The sequence below is a fragment of the Anopheles moucheti genome, chromosome 3, assembly GCF_943734755.1.
Source record: "Anopheles moucheti chromosome 3, idAnoMoucSN_F20_07, whole genome shotgun sequence".
NCBI classification, from domain to species: Eukaryota; Metazoa; Arthropoda; class Insecta; order Diptera; family Culicidae; genus Anopheles; species Anopheles moucheti.
In genome coordinates, this window is record NC_069141.1 from 60,707,271 (window position 1) to 60,722,856 (window position 15,586).

General features: G+C 41.2%; 5 protein-coding genes across 5 annotated transcripts; all 5 read left to right on the forward strand.

Annotated features, from left to right (window-relative positions):
• The first annotated feature begins 3,721 nt into the window (after positions 1–3,721).
• On the forward strand, positions 3,722–4,561 carry LOC128305186 (chymotrypsin-2-like). Its single transcript, XM_053042519.1, has one exon. It carries the CDS (start codon positions 3,722–3,724, stop codon positions 4,559–4,561), a length of 840 nt encoding a protein of 279 aa, XP_052898479.1.
• A 2,280-nt stretch (positions 4,562–6,841) lies between these two features.
• Positions 6,842–7,693, forward strand: LOC128302873 (brachyurin-like). Its single transcript, XM_053039718.1, has one exon. The coding sequence runs from the start codon at positions 6,842–6,844 to the stop codon at positions 7,691–7,693; it is 852 nt and encodes a 283-aa protein (XP_052895678.1).
• A 1,577-nt stretch (positions 7,694–9,270) lies between these two features.
• On the forward strand, positions 9,271–10,092 carry LOC128305179 (collagenase-like). The gene has a single exon (XM_053042512.1). It carries the CDS (start codon positions 9,271–9,273, stop codon positions 10,090–10,092), a length of 822 nt encoding a protein of 273 aa, XP_052898472.1.
• Positions 10,093–11,825: 1,733 nt separating this feature from the next.
• LOC128302874 (collagenase-like) lies at positions 11,826–12,623 on the forward strand. The gene has a single exon (XM_053039719.1). It carries the CDS (start codon positions 11,826–11,828, stop codon positions 12,621–12,623), a length of 798 nt encoding a protein of 265 aa, XP_052895679.1.
• A 1,451-nt stretch (positions 12,624–14,074) lies between these two features.
• Positions 14,075–14,872, forward strand: LOC128302875 (collagenase-like). The gene has a single exon (XM_053039721.1). The coding sequence runs from the start codon at positions 14,075–14,077 to the stop codon at positions 14,870–14,872; it is 798 nt and encodes a 265-aa protein (XP_052895681.1).
• The last annotated feature ends 714 nt before the right edge of the window (positions 14,873–15,586 follow it).

Genomic DNA, 15,586 nt, shown 5'->3' on the forward strand with positions numbered 1-15,586 from the left:
TCCGAAGTTCAGTTTTCACCTCACCTAAATATGCTTGTGTTGCAAAGAAAACTAACACGCCGGTGTAAGAAAGCGAATAGATGCACACATACGCACACGAGGTGAAGGAAGTTTGAGGAGAAATGTGCGATGGCAAGGCTTTTATGCATGCAGGTGGCATACGCTAGTGCCCGGCCACGGATGCAGGTATGCACCTCGGCACACCGCCACATCAGCCTCTGGAAGGAAGTGACCGATGAGGTGGCTGGATCGTGCACGAACGGCGAACCTCGTCGTGCTGCAATATGTCGCGTAGGTCTGGCGACCTTTCGATATTTTTGGCGCACGGCTTTTGGGTGAGAAAATTGACGCTAGAATTAGAACTTTGGAGACGGCACTGGAACAGGGCAGTGGCGTAATCGATGAACTTGACTGGGGATATAGAGCACGGCCATTTTGCTAGTGGAGATATATTTATGCAGTAACCCAGTAATAACTGCAACTACTTCGGATCGTTGACTGTGCCAGTGATTGCACACTGGCGTCGATTTGAAAATAGTTTCATTGAAGAACTTGGTGGTGCTATATTATTTAGTACGGTAAGTGGATATGGACAGGACAGGACAAGAGGAATCTTAGTTCCTCAACATACTTAGATTTAGTTGGAAATCAACCAATGTGTTGATATAAATTATAAATTTGGAGGAATATAATTACTTTGTTCAATCCAATAACCATCAATTTTTGTGTAAGAAGCCCAAAAATGCTAAATTTTGTTGTACTAAACTGTAGTAATTTGTACTAAAAATGTACTAAAAAATCTCCTTTTTTCTTTTTATCAATTTCTCATTTAATTTCATTGGAATGTGATTGAGTTATTTCGATATTGAGAAGCTCAAATTAAACAATAAAATCACCACAGCACCCTGCATGAATACTAATGGAGAAAGTGTCCCTTTGGCCACAAACTTAAGTAAAAAGTACCAGATGCAACACTGCTAGAACATGGCCATGCAATAACCCAGTGCACTTTGCACATTAATCAATTGATTTGCAAGCACAGATGGACATCGAGCTGAAAGGAAGGAAAACAATGGATAATGATTAAAACTAGAACTCTCCACCTGGCATTAGATCGACGATGGTTCAGGCCAAATGTGGCGACGGTGGGTAATCGTAACGCGCTGTAAGCGAAGTGTCCTAAAAGGGTACACCAGTGCTCCTTTGCCGTGATCGATGCATTTCGCTTGCATCGGAAGTGACCTACGCCGAGTGGTGGGTAGAGAGACAAAACAGAAGGACTTTGTACCTTATGCGTTTCGTTTTTGCAACGTCGCACGGTACAAGAAGTGTTCACCGGGTACATCTTTCCCAACCACAGCACCACCGTGCACCATCTAGGCACATAGAATGAAGAATGTAGTTTTAGCACTCATAAATTATTCACCCAGCGGTCCCGCACAGAAATGGTACGCGAACTCAAATGTCGACGGGTATGGCGGTTTCGGTCGACGCCAGCCGGCGCGCACACCCCGTACGCTAGAATCCCTGCCCGCACCACCCGCCATATAACATAGGCACCGATGGCAATTGGTCACTGTTGCGCGTCACATTTTGATGGCAATAATTTCATTAACGGAACATTTGCACACCAAGTGGCGTTTTGCAGTGGCACCGTGGCAGAATGTGGATGCTTTTATTTCTGGCTGATCGAGCCACGGTTTCGAGCGCCTTTGGGGTGAACCATTAGGTACCGCTCAGAATCACCACTTCCCCGGTGCCGGAACGGTCAACGGGTTTTGCATTGCAAAGAAGGCTTCCTTCTTCTCCCACCGGACAGGTGGAGAATATTTTACGGGCCGCTATTTTTATATAGGTCACGGTGGACACACTACGCCCCGGTATGTGGAGCAGTTGAAGCGGTTTGGATGGTTTTTATTCCGAGCACTGCAGAAATGCGAATGATCAGATTGTTCTCCCGTTTTTCGGTGCAAATCCTCGTCGTACGCCTAAAGAGTACTCATTACGCGTGATGGGGTGGTCGCTGAGACTGGATAATGGCGGGAAGAGTCGAATTAGGATGCTTTTATGTGAAACAGTTTTCTGTGGGCAGAGAAATAAAAAATAATAGTTTTACACAGCGGTGTTTCACATTTATGCTCTGATGTAATTTATTTTCAAAAAAAACTCCAAACAAACTCCAAATTAATGTTCTACATTTTGATACTCACGAACTCTTACTGTTTGAAGAACAATGTTCGAAACGATATTTTAGCGCTTAGGTTAGGAAAACATAACAGGTGGGCTGATAATTGTTTGGCCTAACACATAGATCACGCTAGTAGGTTTAAATCCATATAATTTTTAGTTTGTACCAACCTTCAAACGAGTTCTGTCAAAATATGATAGCAATTGGACAATAATCTAGTAGGCTAGAGCAATATGTGTGACACAACTTTTGTGTTTTGAGTAATCATGGAAAAGAAGGAATTTCGCGTGATGCTAAAATACTAGTTTTTGAAGGGGAAATATATAGTTAAAGCCAAAAAATGGCTTGATGAAGAGTCTTTAGACACTGCTCTACCAAAATCAACCATCAAATATTGGTATGCTAAATTTAAAAGCGGTGAAATGAACACTGAGGACGGTGAATACAGTGGACGCCCAAAAAAGGTGGTTACAGACAAAAACATAAAAAAATCCTCAAAATTATTAAAAGCAACCGTAATGTGATGTTGATCGAGATAGCTGACACCCTCAAGATGTCTAAGAAACGTGTTGGACGTATCGTTCACGGCTATTTGGATATGAGAAAGCTCAGTGCAAAATGGCTGCCGAGCGAGCTCACATTTGACCAAAAACAACAAGGATTTGATGATTCGGAGCAGTATTTGGAGCTGTTTGAGCGAAATAAATCCGAGTTTTTGCCCCAGTATGTTACCATCGATGAGTCTTGGCTCCTTTATGGCAAAAAATTCATGAATTAGGTTACGAATTGTTTCGCCACCCACCATATTACGTAGAACTGGCTCCCAGTGACTAATTTATTTTCTCAGATCTCAAAAACATGTACTCTGAGAAATTAGAAATCTCAAAACATGTACCGAAGAAATTTTCCTCGGATGAAGAGGTGATCGTCGAAACAAAGGCCTTTTTTGAGTCAAATGACAAATGCTACTACAAAAATAGTAACCACAAATTGAAAACCGGCTATAATCGGTGTAAAATCCTTGAAAGAATGTATGTTAAATAAAAACAATAATTTTACAAAAAAAAAAAATGTTTTACTGTCTTAGGCCAAACAATTATCAGCCCACCTGTTACTTTTAGGCAAAACCAAGGAAGATTCAATACGTGATTCAAAAGTCAAGTAATGTTATCACGATTTTTACATCATGACTCCTCCTGTTTGTAATCGGAATAAGGTTAGCTCTTCCCATAGCGTTACACATTCTACATCCGTGTACAAAAGAATCACCAATCAATCAAATGGCATCAGATAAGCCACAGCTTAATTTGATGATTATCAAGAAAAATAAGCTTTGAAGAGTAACTGCCTCATAGTACCTTATATCCGGATTTGCATTGGTTTAATCTACCCAATCGACACCCGGACTTAAGACATGTTGATAAGAAAAATCAGTTTCCTAATCAGTTTCAGCAATTGAAATAAAAGCCAGTTGCACTTGAGCAACAGGTATCAGTTCTTTGCAAATCGGTGAAGTTAACATACAGTTCGGACATGCAGGTCTATACGACAGTGCTTGCTTTGATTGGGGTTGTTGGGATGTCTGCATTGGCCAGTGATGTACAGCAACTCCCAGTGAAGACGATTGAGAACCTTGAACAGGATCTACGATCCTTAGTGGACGATACTAACAACCTTTCTACGGATGGGTATGAAGTCCGCACTGGACAGTTCCCGTACCATGCTCAGCTGTATATTAAAAATGATGTGGAATCTTCTACTACCTTGGCTGCTGGGTCCCTCATCACACCGAATTACATCCTGACGCACGCAAATGCTTTGTCCAGAAGTATAAACAGCTACAATAGCACTCATGGTTATGCTGTTCTGGGTATGGACGATAGAAGGAGCATAGAAACGCAGCAGCAAATCAACTTCACCCAAGTAGGTGTGCAGCTACATCCCAATCGTGACATCGCTACAATTCGCCTAGATCATCCAGTTACCTTCACGAAGTTCGTGCAGGCGATTCGTTTGCCCAGCCTATCGGACTCCCGCACGTATGAGATGATGGAGGGCACAAACGTCGGAAGCTATTGGAGCCCGTCGAGATATTTGCGTAATCAGATAATGGCGAATGATGATTGTAATGAGCAACATCCTCATGCGTCGATTTATTCGTATAACATCTGCACGAATACATACGTAGGAGGAGCTTTCTGTACGAGAATGTACGGTTCTGGGTTGATCGTTCAGGATGAGAACGGGCCAATACTGGTTGGAGTTACAACTTTGGTTTTTGCGTGCGCCGTGAATTATCCAAACGTTTATTTACGCGTTTCGGACTTTCGCGACTGGATTAGCGTGAACTCGGACTATGTGTTTGATTTTTAAACGAATCAACGAATGTTTTTTATGGAAGCAAATAAGATGCATTGATACGAACAATGTTTTATGAATGAAAATAAAATTATAGTACCGCTGCATGAAGCACTTAGTTATTTTTTTTTCTGTCACATTTTAAATGTTGTTAAACGTAATCGACTTTTAGGATCCCACGATGGTCATATTCTCAAGCTTACAGGATTTTTTGTCACAAGTGTACAGGACATCCACTAACAACATCCCATTACAAGCGGAACCGGTCGGATTGAGTCACAAACTACGAATATGCCTCAACTTAATTTCTAGCCCATAAGTCTGAGTTTAACCTTAGTCTAAGTGAGAGTTTAACCTTAATAAGGTAACTGATGTTAATAAAGTTAATTTTACGGTTATTTAGGACAGTTTTGATTCCTTTGGTGTCGAATTACTTGATATTTTTAATGAATCGCTGAACACAGGCCGTTTCCCATCAACATGGAAGGAATCCATTGTTACTCATATTCCTAAAATTCCTTGGACAATTAATGCGGAGGAGTTCCGTCCTACTAAAACTTACTAAGTATTTTAAAGATTTTTTTAGTTATAGTCAAACAACAACTTGTAGGATATTTTTTTCAGAAACTATTTGCTGATACCAGAGCAATCTGGATATCGAGAAGGGCATTTTTGTGAAACAGCTCTGAATTTGGTGTTTGCGAAATGGAACGAGTGCATGGAACGTAAACAGGTTGTTCTAGCTGTTTTCCTGCTAGAATCGACATCAAAAAGATTTTAGTGAGCTGTGATGTAAATCGTTTCGCTGATGACACGGTGGTGTTTGTGCCTCATAATAAATTAGAAATAGTAGCAGCGTTGCTGAACAAAGACCTCGAAGCACTCGAAAAAAGGTTGAATTACAAAAAAAAACTTATGCTTAACGCCAAGAAAATCAAGCTACTCACGATAACATCCACATGACAACACATGACGATGGACTCTGACATTAGATTAGGGAGGGAAATTATCGAAAAGGTTACTGAGATAAAATGTGTGGGGGTTACGGTGGATCAACACCTCAAATTTACTACTCAAATAGATAATATTATTAGTACAAATAGTAGTACAAAAAGCGGGAGCAATAACACGCCTGCGCAAAGAAATAAACTTTACTTGAATCGCATCTTGACTTTTGTTCAACTATTTTGTTTCTTGTTATCGGTGACCAGATGAATAGATTACAAAGGGTACAGAACAAAATGATGAAAGCAATTTTAAACTGTGGAATGTATACTTCCGTGGCTGCAAGGCTGAACATTCTTCAGTGGATGTCTATAGGGCAGCGGTTTAATGGTCACCTGCAAATGGTAAATCCTGGAAATGCTTTGCCTAATAGTGATAGTAAGACGAAAACGTTGTTTGTATTTCGGCGATCATGTGCGATTTATGTTAAAAACTTATATGTGTTAAATAGTCTATCATCATGTGCTCGTGCATGCTATATAGCTGAGAGCTTTTTCCAATTTTGGTGATTAAGTTCAAATATGAATAAAGAAAAAAATGTGCTTTTTTAAGAGTCTGCATGAGAGTAAGACAGGCGCGTTTAGTTGGATTTTAACTGAGGGTTTTAATGGTATAGGGTTGCGCCAAGAACTATGGCGACTTGATGGAGCAGTACCGATGAAACAATCATCCTCTCGTTAAACTTAGATCGCGTTAAATAGTTTTTAAATTATTCTCCACGATAGCTTCGTCCTACTCAGTCCCAGGTAGGGGTGAGAGGTGAGACATCATCATCATCTTAGCCAAAGTGATACCAAATGAACAATCCCGAAATGTGCATAGTTGAGCTGATGGTAGATGGTAGATGGTTCACTGTGTACCCTTAGGTAGCAGTCGGTAAAAGGTTTGTCCGACGACAGCACCGAATACTGAATACATGCTTAAAATCGACACTTCCTCATACCAGGTTATGTTTATCAGGGTATCACAGTATCATTTAACTGCAACAGATAATAGATAAAGAATGAGTTATATTCATCATCGGCATAGTGTAAGAAACAAAATTCATTAGTTTTATATCTTGGCAGCATGGATTATTTTATCATAATTGAAAAAAAGAGGACGTTTTGTGATTAAAAAAAAAATAATGCCATGGAAACAGCTGAAGAATAAATGGTTTCGCATTTTTTTGGCGTAATGATGATTTTGCTCTTTGTAATCAGTTTGGAATCGGTAGAATATAAGTCAGCTTGGCACGAGGAACAGTTAGTAGTTATTTGCAATTCGTTAAAGTGAACAAACTGTTCAAGGATGCATTGGTTCACGGTGTTAATTACGCTTGGTATTGTTGCAGTCTCTGCAGTGGGAAGTGATGGGCAAGAGTTGCCAGTAAAGTCGTCAGTCGAGAACTTAAGCCACATTCCGCGGCCGTTAGAACATGATGCGAACAAACCAAACATAGCGGCCGCGTCAGATAAGCTGTCTACGGATGGATATGTTGTGTTCCCTGGACAGTTCCCACACCATGCACACCTTGATGTTAAATTTGAAGAAAGTGTTACAACTGCCCAAACTTCCGGATCCCTCATCACACCGAATTACATCCTTACCCGCTCGAATGTGTTTCGAATAAGTAACCCTTATGGAGTAGCAGTTTTGGGCATCGGCGATGCAAGTGACACAACAACACAGCAGCGTATCAACTTCACAAAAAGTGGTGTACAGGTTCACCCGTCGTACGATATTGCTACAATTCGTTTGGAATATTCTGTTGCCTTAACCAAGTATGTGCAGCCGATTCGTTTGCCCAGACTATCCGACTCGCGCAAGTATGAGATGATGGAGGGCACAAACGTTGGAAGTTTTTATGGACCGAGGAGATATTCACGTAATCAGATAATGTCCAACGTTGATTGCCATGAGCAACATCCTTACGCGTTCATTTCCTCGTATGACATTTGTACGAATGCTTTCGTAGGAGGCTCGTTTTGCAAAATGACGTACGGTTCCGGATTGATTGTTGAGGATGAAAAAGGACGTATACTGGTTGGAGTTACGTCTTCAATTTATGCATGTGAACTGAACTATCCGACGGTGTATGCGCGTGTAGCTGAGCATCGCGATTGGATTGCTACGAACTCGAATTATGTGTTTGATGTTTAGACGAGTCACGAAGAGAACGTTTGGAAGCAAATAAGTAGAGTTGATATGGACTGTTTTGCAAGTGTAATAAATTGTTATATAACTGCATGAAACACCTTCGATGTTTCTTTGTTTTATCTTTATTTTTTAACCATCCGAAAGGTACAGCCAGGCCGTATTGCTTGCTTTTTCATCATAATTGTAAAATTAAACCATCATAATTAAACCATCCGTATGTATTGCATGGATATGACGTCAATGAGTAGGAGGAGGAGGTAGAGAGGAGGATTTTGTTATGAAATCATTATTATTATGAGGTTGCTTGAAACGATGTTCAACCGCTTGTAAGGTTTGTGGAACATTCGTTCTTCTCACGAGTCTTTAGATCACCGGAAGAACAGCAAAGCTAGTCGCAGCTTGGATCAAAGCTTGTGATGCCACAATACCTAAAAAGAGATGCTTCAACTGTGGTTGACGTTCATTATATTGATGGAATGTGGCAGTAGGCAACTGCCGAACCGAATGTAGAAACCTACAGCGTGGCAGACCGTATCAACTTACGAAGGTCCCGAGAACAACCTACATAAAGGATAGATTTGATCATAAGAGAGCGAATAAAAAGAACCACTCCATGCAACTTAGTGAAGAGATTGCCCGTAATCCATGGTGCTATATGGTACTCAAAGACATAAACAGATCATTGAACATCTTTTGCTAGTTCATGACCCCCGACACTGAGAGCCAGTGTAAAGGTGCACCCAGCAGTCTTCCGCCAAGCAATATTACAAGACTGCTTAAAATCGGAAAATTATCCTGAATTCTGAATATGGCAGCTCCTTCCGAAAGGATGTTCCAAATGGGTATCCTGTTGGACATACACAGTCGTTCAGGTGTGTGGGCTTAATCGACACATTATCAAAAGCTTTGGAAAAGATAACCCATACCGTGAGAGTAAACGGGACAGTGATAACGATTGACGTGAAAATTGGTGGTTCCCCTTACCTGTAGGCTGATATGGAGTGAAGCTGATATGGTGGAATGCCGCAGTGATCCATACTTGGTTTAAGTCTCTGGAATGCAATGTATGACGGGGTCCTAATCTTGCGTCTGCTTCCAGGAGCTTAGATTATCGGCATCACAATAATGTCGAATGTATTTCTCACGATACTGAGATATAGGGCACTCGTCTTACGTGAGTATGAATCGCTTTTCGTTCTTCGCTGGGGGATCATGAGAAGATTGTGAGCCAGTTGTAAACAAAAATAATGACGCACATCGTAATAAACGCACAAAAGAATCATCGATCAATCAAAAGAAAATATGATCACTATCTCGAAAAAGTAAGAAAGTTTCTGCAAATGTTTAACCGGTGTTTGTGCTTTGTAGATTAACTACTTCTTAATACCGCACACTTCTCATATTCGCCATTGTTCAATGTGGTATCAATATCAATCAATAAGATATTAGAGGTATTGATAAGCATAAAGAATCAAACTCTGATTTCCAATCAGTTGCAGCAACCGAAATAAAAGCCGCCTGAACCTTTGGAACGGGTACCAGTTCTTTGCAAATCGTTGAAGTTGAAGTACAGTTCGAAGATGCAGTTCTATTCGGCAGTTCTTGTTGTGATCGGTATTGTTGGAGTGTCTGCAATGGAAAGTGGCGTGCATCAATTGCCGATTAAGATGTTCGATGATCTTGAGCAGGATCTACGACCGTTAGTGGTTGATTCAAACCAACTTTCTACGGATGGATACAAAGTCTATCCCGGACAGTTCCCGTACCATGCTCGGTTGTATGCTGTTCCTCAATTATCTTCTATTACTATCGTGTATGGTGGGTCCCTCATCACACCGAATTACATCTTAACGCTTACGCCTAGCAGAAATTTAAATACTGATGGATATGCGATTTTGGGTATCGACGATGGAAGCAGCGAAGAAACGCAGCAGCGTATCAACTTCTCCCAAGGTGGTTTGCAGCTACATCCCATCCACAACATCGCTACAGTTCGCCTAGATCATCCAGCTACCTTCACGAATTTCGTGCAGCCGATTCGTTTGCCCAGCCTATCGGACTCCCGCATGTATGAGATGATGGAGGGCACAAACGTTGGAGGACATCTCGAACCATCGAGATATTTGCGTAATCAGATAATGTCGATCGCTGATTGTCAGAAGGAACATCCTGATCGAATTATTTATTCTTATCATATTTGCACGAATACATACGTAGGAGGAGCACTCTGTAAAACAGCGTTTGGTTCTGGGTTGATCGTTGAGGATGAGAATGGGCCAATACTGGTTGGAATTACGTCTTCAATTTATGGATGTAATATAAACTATCCTACGGTTTATGAACGTGTATCTGAGCATCGTGATTGGATCAGTATGAATTCGGACTATGTGTTTGATTTTTAAACGAATCAATTAGTGTTTGCAACGATGCAAATAATTCATATGAACAATGTTTTGTAAATGAAATAAAATATCGTATGTATTTAAAAAAGCGACAAAATGTTCTGATATATTATGCGATTATCCGATCATCGGGTGGTCGGTCCACTTATCAGTGATCAATGTATATTGGCAGGATTACCACTTCTTTCCGTGTCTGTCTATACCAGCTGTGTCGGAAAACTCAGTGGTAACTCAAAAACATCAGTTTAACTTTCTTGCCAAAGATACTTTTCCGGCGAAGTGGAACGAGCTTGTCGTTATGAACGATGAGACGTACCTCACGTTGGACAACAACGACTGGCAGGGCTAATGCTACTTTTCCTCCCCGGCAAAGGAAATTAGCATCGATATGAACTACATAGCTCTAGAGAAAACAGTCGATTCTCTAATTCAGAGTCATTTTTTCAAAGGAACATCTTTGCGTCTTAGAGCGGCATTCACCTGAAGTGCTTTTATTTTCTAAATTAACAAAATATGTGCATAAAAAAAATCATTCTTAATGATACGTTTAAAGAAAATGTTGAAAGTATTAACACGCATCCGAATTCGGGTGATGCCCTTTGGTAATCGTCTTGCACGATTTTACACGGCGTTGAAAGGGTTAATACATCTTTTCCTGGATGCATATAAATATATACTGTATGATTACATAGAAGTTCATTTTTTTCGAACAGAGATTTGAATCGGATTCAGAAGAACGACCCCAAGGCGGATCCGGATCGATTGGATCGAATCCCTTTTGGGAGCGATTTTTCTTATCATTAATTCGCACCCGACTCCAGGTTGGGTCGGGAAAAGAATCGTATGACTCACCACTTAGTCGGACTGTGGTGATATAAGCGAATTCACAGTAAATTTTGTACACAGCTCGCAAAAAATAGAATTATTAAAGTTTTTTGAATCTAAGCCCAACGGCTAAAATCTAATAGAAATTGTGTACTTTGAATTCGCATACAGCGGGTATGGTCGCCACGTACCGCGTAGATCTTCTTCTTTGTCGGAACAACAACCTAAGGAAGTTTACGCCTGGCATTTATGGCTTTGTGTGGCCATTTACCCGTAGCTAGATAGTCATTACTTTTCCGAATGGGATTTTGGTTCCAACACATTCCAGCACATCCAACAGATCATTTTTATCCCTCCGCGCATGCGTCAACTTCTTTTTTCTTTTGGATTATCGGAGGAGAGAATCGTTAGAGAGAACCCTCATCCTTGTCACAGAGGAAGCCTGCCCCAGTAGGAACCACCATAGTCAGAGAATTGCCCCATTCGCCGAAGCGCCTACGGACTAACAACTCCTCAAACCTCAGAACCTAAACCGGATGGTTGGTTAGGATATTGCTCGATGTTAAAAATATATAATGACGCACATCATAATAAACGCACAAAAGAATCATCGATCAATCAAAAGCAAATATGATCACTATCACGAAAAAGTAAGAAAGTTTCTGCAAATGTTTAACCGGTGTTTGTGCTTTGTAGATTAACTACTTCTTAATACCGCACACTTCTCATATTCGCCATTGTTCAATGTGGTATCAATATCAATCAATAAGATATTAGAGGTATTGATAAGCATAAAGAATCAAACTCTGATTTCCAATCAGTTGCAGCAACCGAAACAAAAGCCGCCTGAACCTTTGGAACGGGTACCAGTTCTTTGCAAATCGTTGAAGTTGAAGTACAGTTCGAAGATGCAGTTCTATTCCACAGTTCTTGTTGTGATCGGTATTGTTGGGGTGTCTGCAATGGAAAGTGGCGTACATCAATTGCCGATTAAGATGTTCGATGATCTTGAGCAGGATCTACGACCGTTAGTGGTTGATTCAAACCCACTTTCTACGGATGGATACAAAGTCTACCCCGGACAGTTCCCGTACCATGCTCGGTTGTTTACTGAGCGTGAGGGTTTAGTTGGTACTATCCTGACTGCCGGGTCCCTCATTACACCGAATTATATCCTTACGAGTGCAGCGGTCAGAAATAGAACCACTCATGGATATGCGATTTTGGGTATCGACGATGGAAGCACCCCAGAAACGCAGCAGCGTATCAACTTCTCCCGAAATGCTACGCAGGTACATCCCGTCCTGGACATCACTATAGTTCGCCTAGATCATCCAGTTACCTTCACCAAGTATGTGCAACCGATTCGTTTGCCCAGCCTGTCGGACTCCCGCACGTATGAGATGATGGAAGGCACAAACGTTGGAGGATCTTCTTCCGGACCACCGTTTTATTTGAGTAGACAGATAATGCCGTTCGATAGATGCAATGCGCGTCGTATTTGCACGAATTCATTCATAGGAGGAGCATTCTGTCGTCCAGTGTACGGTTCTGGGTTGATCGTGGAGGATGAGAATGGGCCAATACTGGTTGGAGTTACAACTGAAGTCTATGGATGTGACCGGAACACTTCTACGCTTTATGACCGTGTATCTGAGCTTCGTGACTGGATCAGTGTAAACTCGGACTATGTGTTTGATTTTTAAACAAATCAATGAATGTTTGCAAGGATGCTAAAAATTGGGTTCGATATGAACAATGTTTTATAAATGAAATAAAATTATAGTACTGCTGCATGAAACTACTTTATTGAATTGTTCAACATTGTGCCATGGCGGTTGTGTTGGTGTTGTGTGGAATTAAATGTATCAGTGGAAAGAGAAGGATCTCTTTTCGTAAGATTGTATTAATAGAGCACTTTGTGCTCATTTTGTAGTGTTGTCTTAGCCCTTTAATAAAGCGGAAGAACCCATAAGCTTAACTCATGAAAATCATACGTCAATTGAATACAGAGTTCATAAAATAGTTTACAACGTAAAAGCGAGTCAAAAGGGCCACTCCATGCAACTTAATGAAGAGATTGCCCTAAATCCATGAGGCAACGCGTTTTGGGCAGCAGTGACCATAGTAGGAAGCTGGGTTTAACTGCGCGAAAGAAACCCTAAGGCTTAAACAGATCATAGAACATCTTTTCTAGCTCCTGATCCCCGCTCCTTGGTAGTAGCCTCCTCCATAATATAGCGTTCTGGAGACTTCTACTTCGTCGATCACTTTCGACGATCGTTTGATGGTGGTTAACAGCTCAAGTATAGTATCATCAACACACACTGCAGGCTACGATATAGACGAACCCAGCAGTGTTCCAATAATTGTAGTTTAATTTGAAGCGGATACATTTCCTGAATTCTGGAAATGGCAGCAACTAGTTCTCCTCTCGAATCCAGGATATCCTGCTGGCATTATAGAATCGCACGGGCCTGTGGCGACACAATACCACAACAGGTCCTTTGTAAACACCACCACTGCATTCGCGTTGTTATTGCACTGTGATAACGATTGACGTGAAAATTGGTGGTTCCCCTTATCTGCAGGCGGATATGGAGTTACCTAGACTCCGTATCAGATGAGGTCATCTACTGTTAACGGTGGAATGCCGCAGTGATCCATACTTGGTTCAAGTCTCTGGAATGCAATGTATGACGGGGTCCTAATCTTGCGTTTGCTTCCAGGAGCTTAGATTACCGGCATCACAATAATGTCGAATGTATTTCTCACGATACTGAGATATAGGGCACTCGTCTTACGTGAGTATGAATCGCCTTTCGTTCTTCGCTGGGGGATCATGAGACGATTGTGAGCTCGATCAATCAAAAGCAAGTATGATCATTATCACGAAAAAGTAAGAAAGTTTCTGCAAATGTTTAACCGGTGTTTGTGCTTTGTAGATTAACTACTTATTAATACCGCACACTTCTCATATTCGCCATTGTTTAATGTGTAATCAATATCAATCAATGAGATATTAGAGGTATTGATAAGCATAAAGAATCAAACTCTGATTTCTAATCAGTTTCAGCAATCGAAATAAAAGTCGCCTGAACCTTTGGAACGGGTACCAGTTCTTTGCAAATCGTTGAAGTTGAAGTACAGTTCGAAGATGCAGTTCTATTCGACAGTTCTTGTTGTGATCGGTATTGTTGGAGTGTCTGCAATAGAAAGTGGCGTGCATCAATTGCCGATTAAGATAATCGATGATCTTGAGCAGGAACTTCGACCGTTAGTGGTTGATTCAAACCCACTTTCTACGGATGGATATAAAGTCTACCCCGGACAGTTCCCGTACCATGCTCGGTTGTATACTGAACGTGAGGGTTTAGGTGGTACTGTCCTGACTGCCGGGTCCCTCATCACACCGAATTATATCCTTACGAGTGCAGCGGTCAGAAATAGAACCACTCATGGATATGTGATTTTGGGTATCGGTGATGGAAGCACCCCAGAAACGCAGCAGCGTATCAACTTCTCCCGAAATGCTACGCAGGTACATCCCATCCAGGACATCACTACAGTTCGCCTAGATCATCCAGTTACCTTCACGAAGTTCGTGCAGCCGATTCGTTTGCCCGGCCTATCGGACTCTCGCACATATGAGATGATGGAGGGCACAAACATTGGAGGATCTTTATCCGGACCACTGTTTTATTTGAGTAGACAGATAATGGCGTACAATAGATGCAATGCGCGTAGTATTTGCACGAATACGTACGTAGGAGGAGCATTCTGTCGTGCAGTATACGGTTCTGGGTTGATCGTTGAGGATGAGAATGGGCCAATACTGGTTGGAGTTACAACTGGATTTTATATATGTGACCAGAACAGTTCTACGTATTATGACCGTGTATCTGAGTTTCGTGACTGGATCAGTGTGAACTCGGACTATGTGTTTGATTTTTAAACAAATCAATGAGTGTTTACAAGGATGCTAATAATTGGGTTTGATATGAACAATGTTTTATAAATGAAATAAAATTAAAGTACTGCTGCATGAAACTACTTTATTGAATTGTTCAACATTGCGCCATGGCGGTTGTGTTGGTGTTGTGTGGAATTGAATGTATCAGTTGGCAGCGAATAGGAAAGAGAAGGATCTCTTTTCGTACGATTGTATTAGTAGAGCACTTTGTGCTCATTTTGTAGTGTTGTCTTAGCCCTTTAATAAAGCGGAAGTAGCCATAAGCTTGACTCATGAAAATCATACGTCAATTGAATTCAGAGTTTATGAAATATATGAACTGCCATGACGCAATGCGTTTTGGGCAGCAGTGGCCATAGTAAGAAGCTGGGTTTAACTGCGCGAAAGAAACCGTAAGGCTTAGGTCTAAGGCTTAAACAGATCATAGAACATCTTTCCCTAGCTCCTGATCCCCGCTCCTCCATAATATAGCGTTCTGGAGACTGCTACTTCGTCGATCACTTTCGACGATCGTTTGATGGTGGTGAACAGCTCAAGTATAGTATCATCAACGCACACTGCAGGCTACGATATAGACGAACCCAGCAGTGTTCCAATAATTGTAGTTTAACTTGAAGCGGATACATTTCCTGAATTCTGGAAATGGTAGCAACTAGTTCTCCGCTCGAATACAGGATATCCTGCTGGCATTATAGA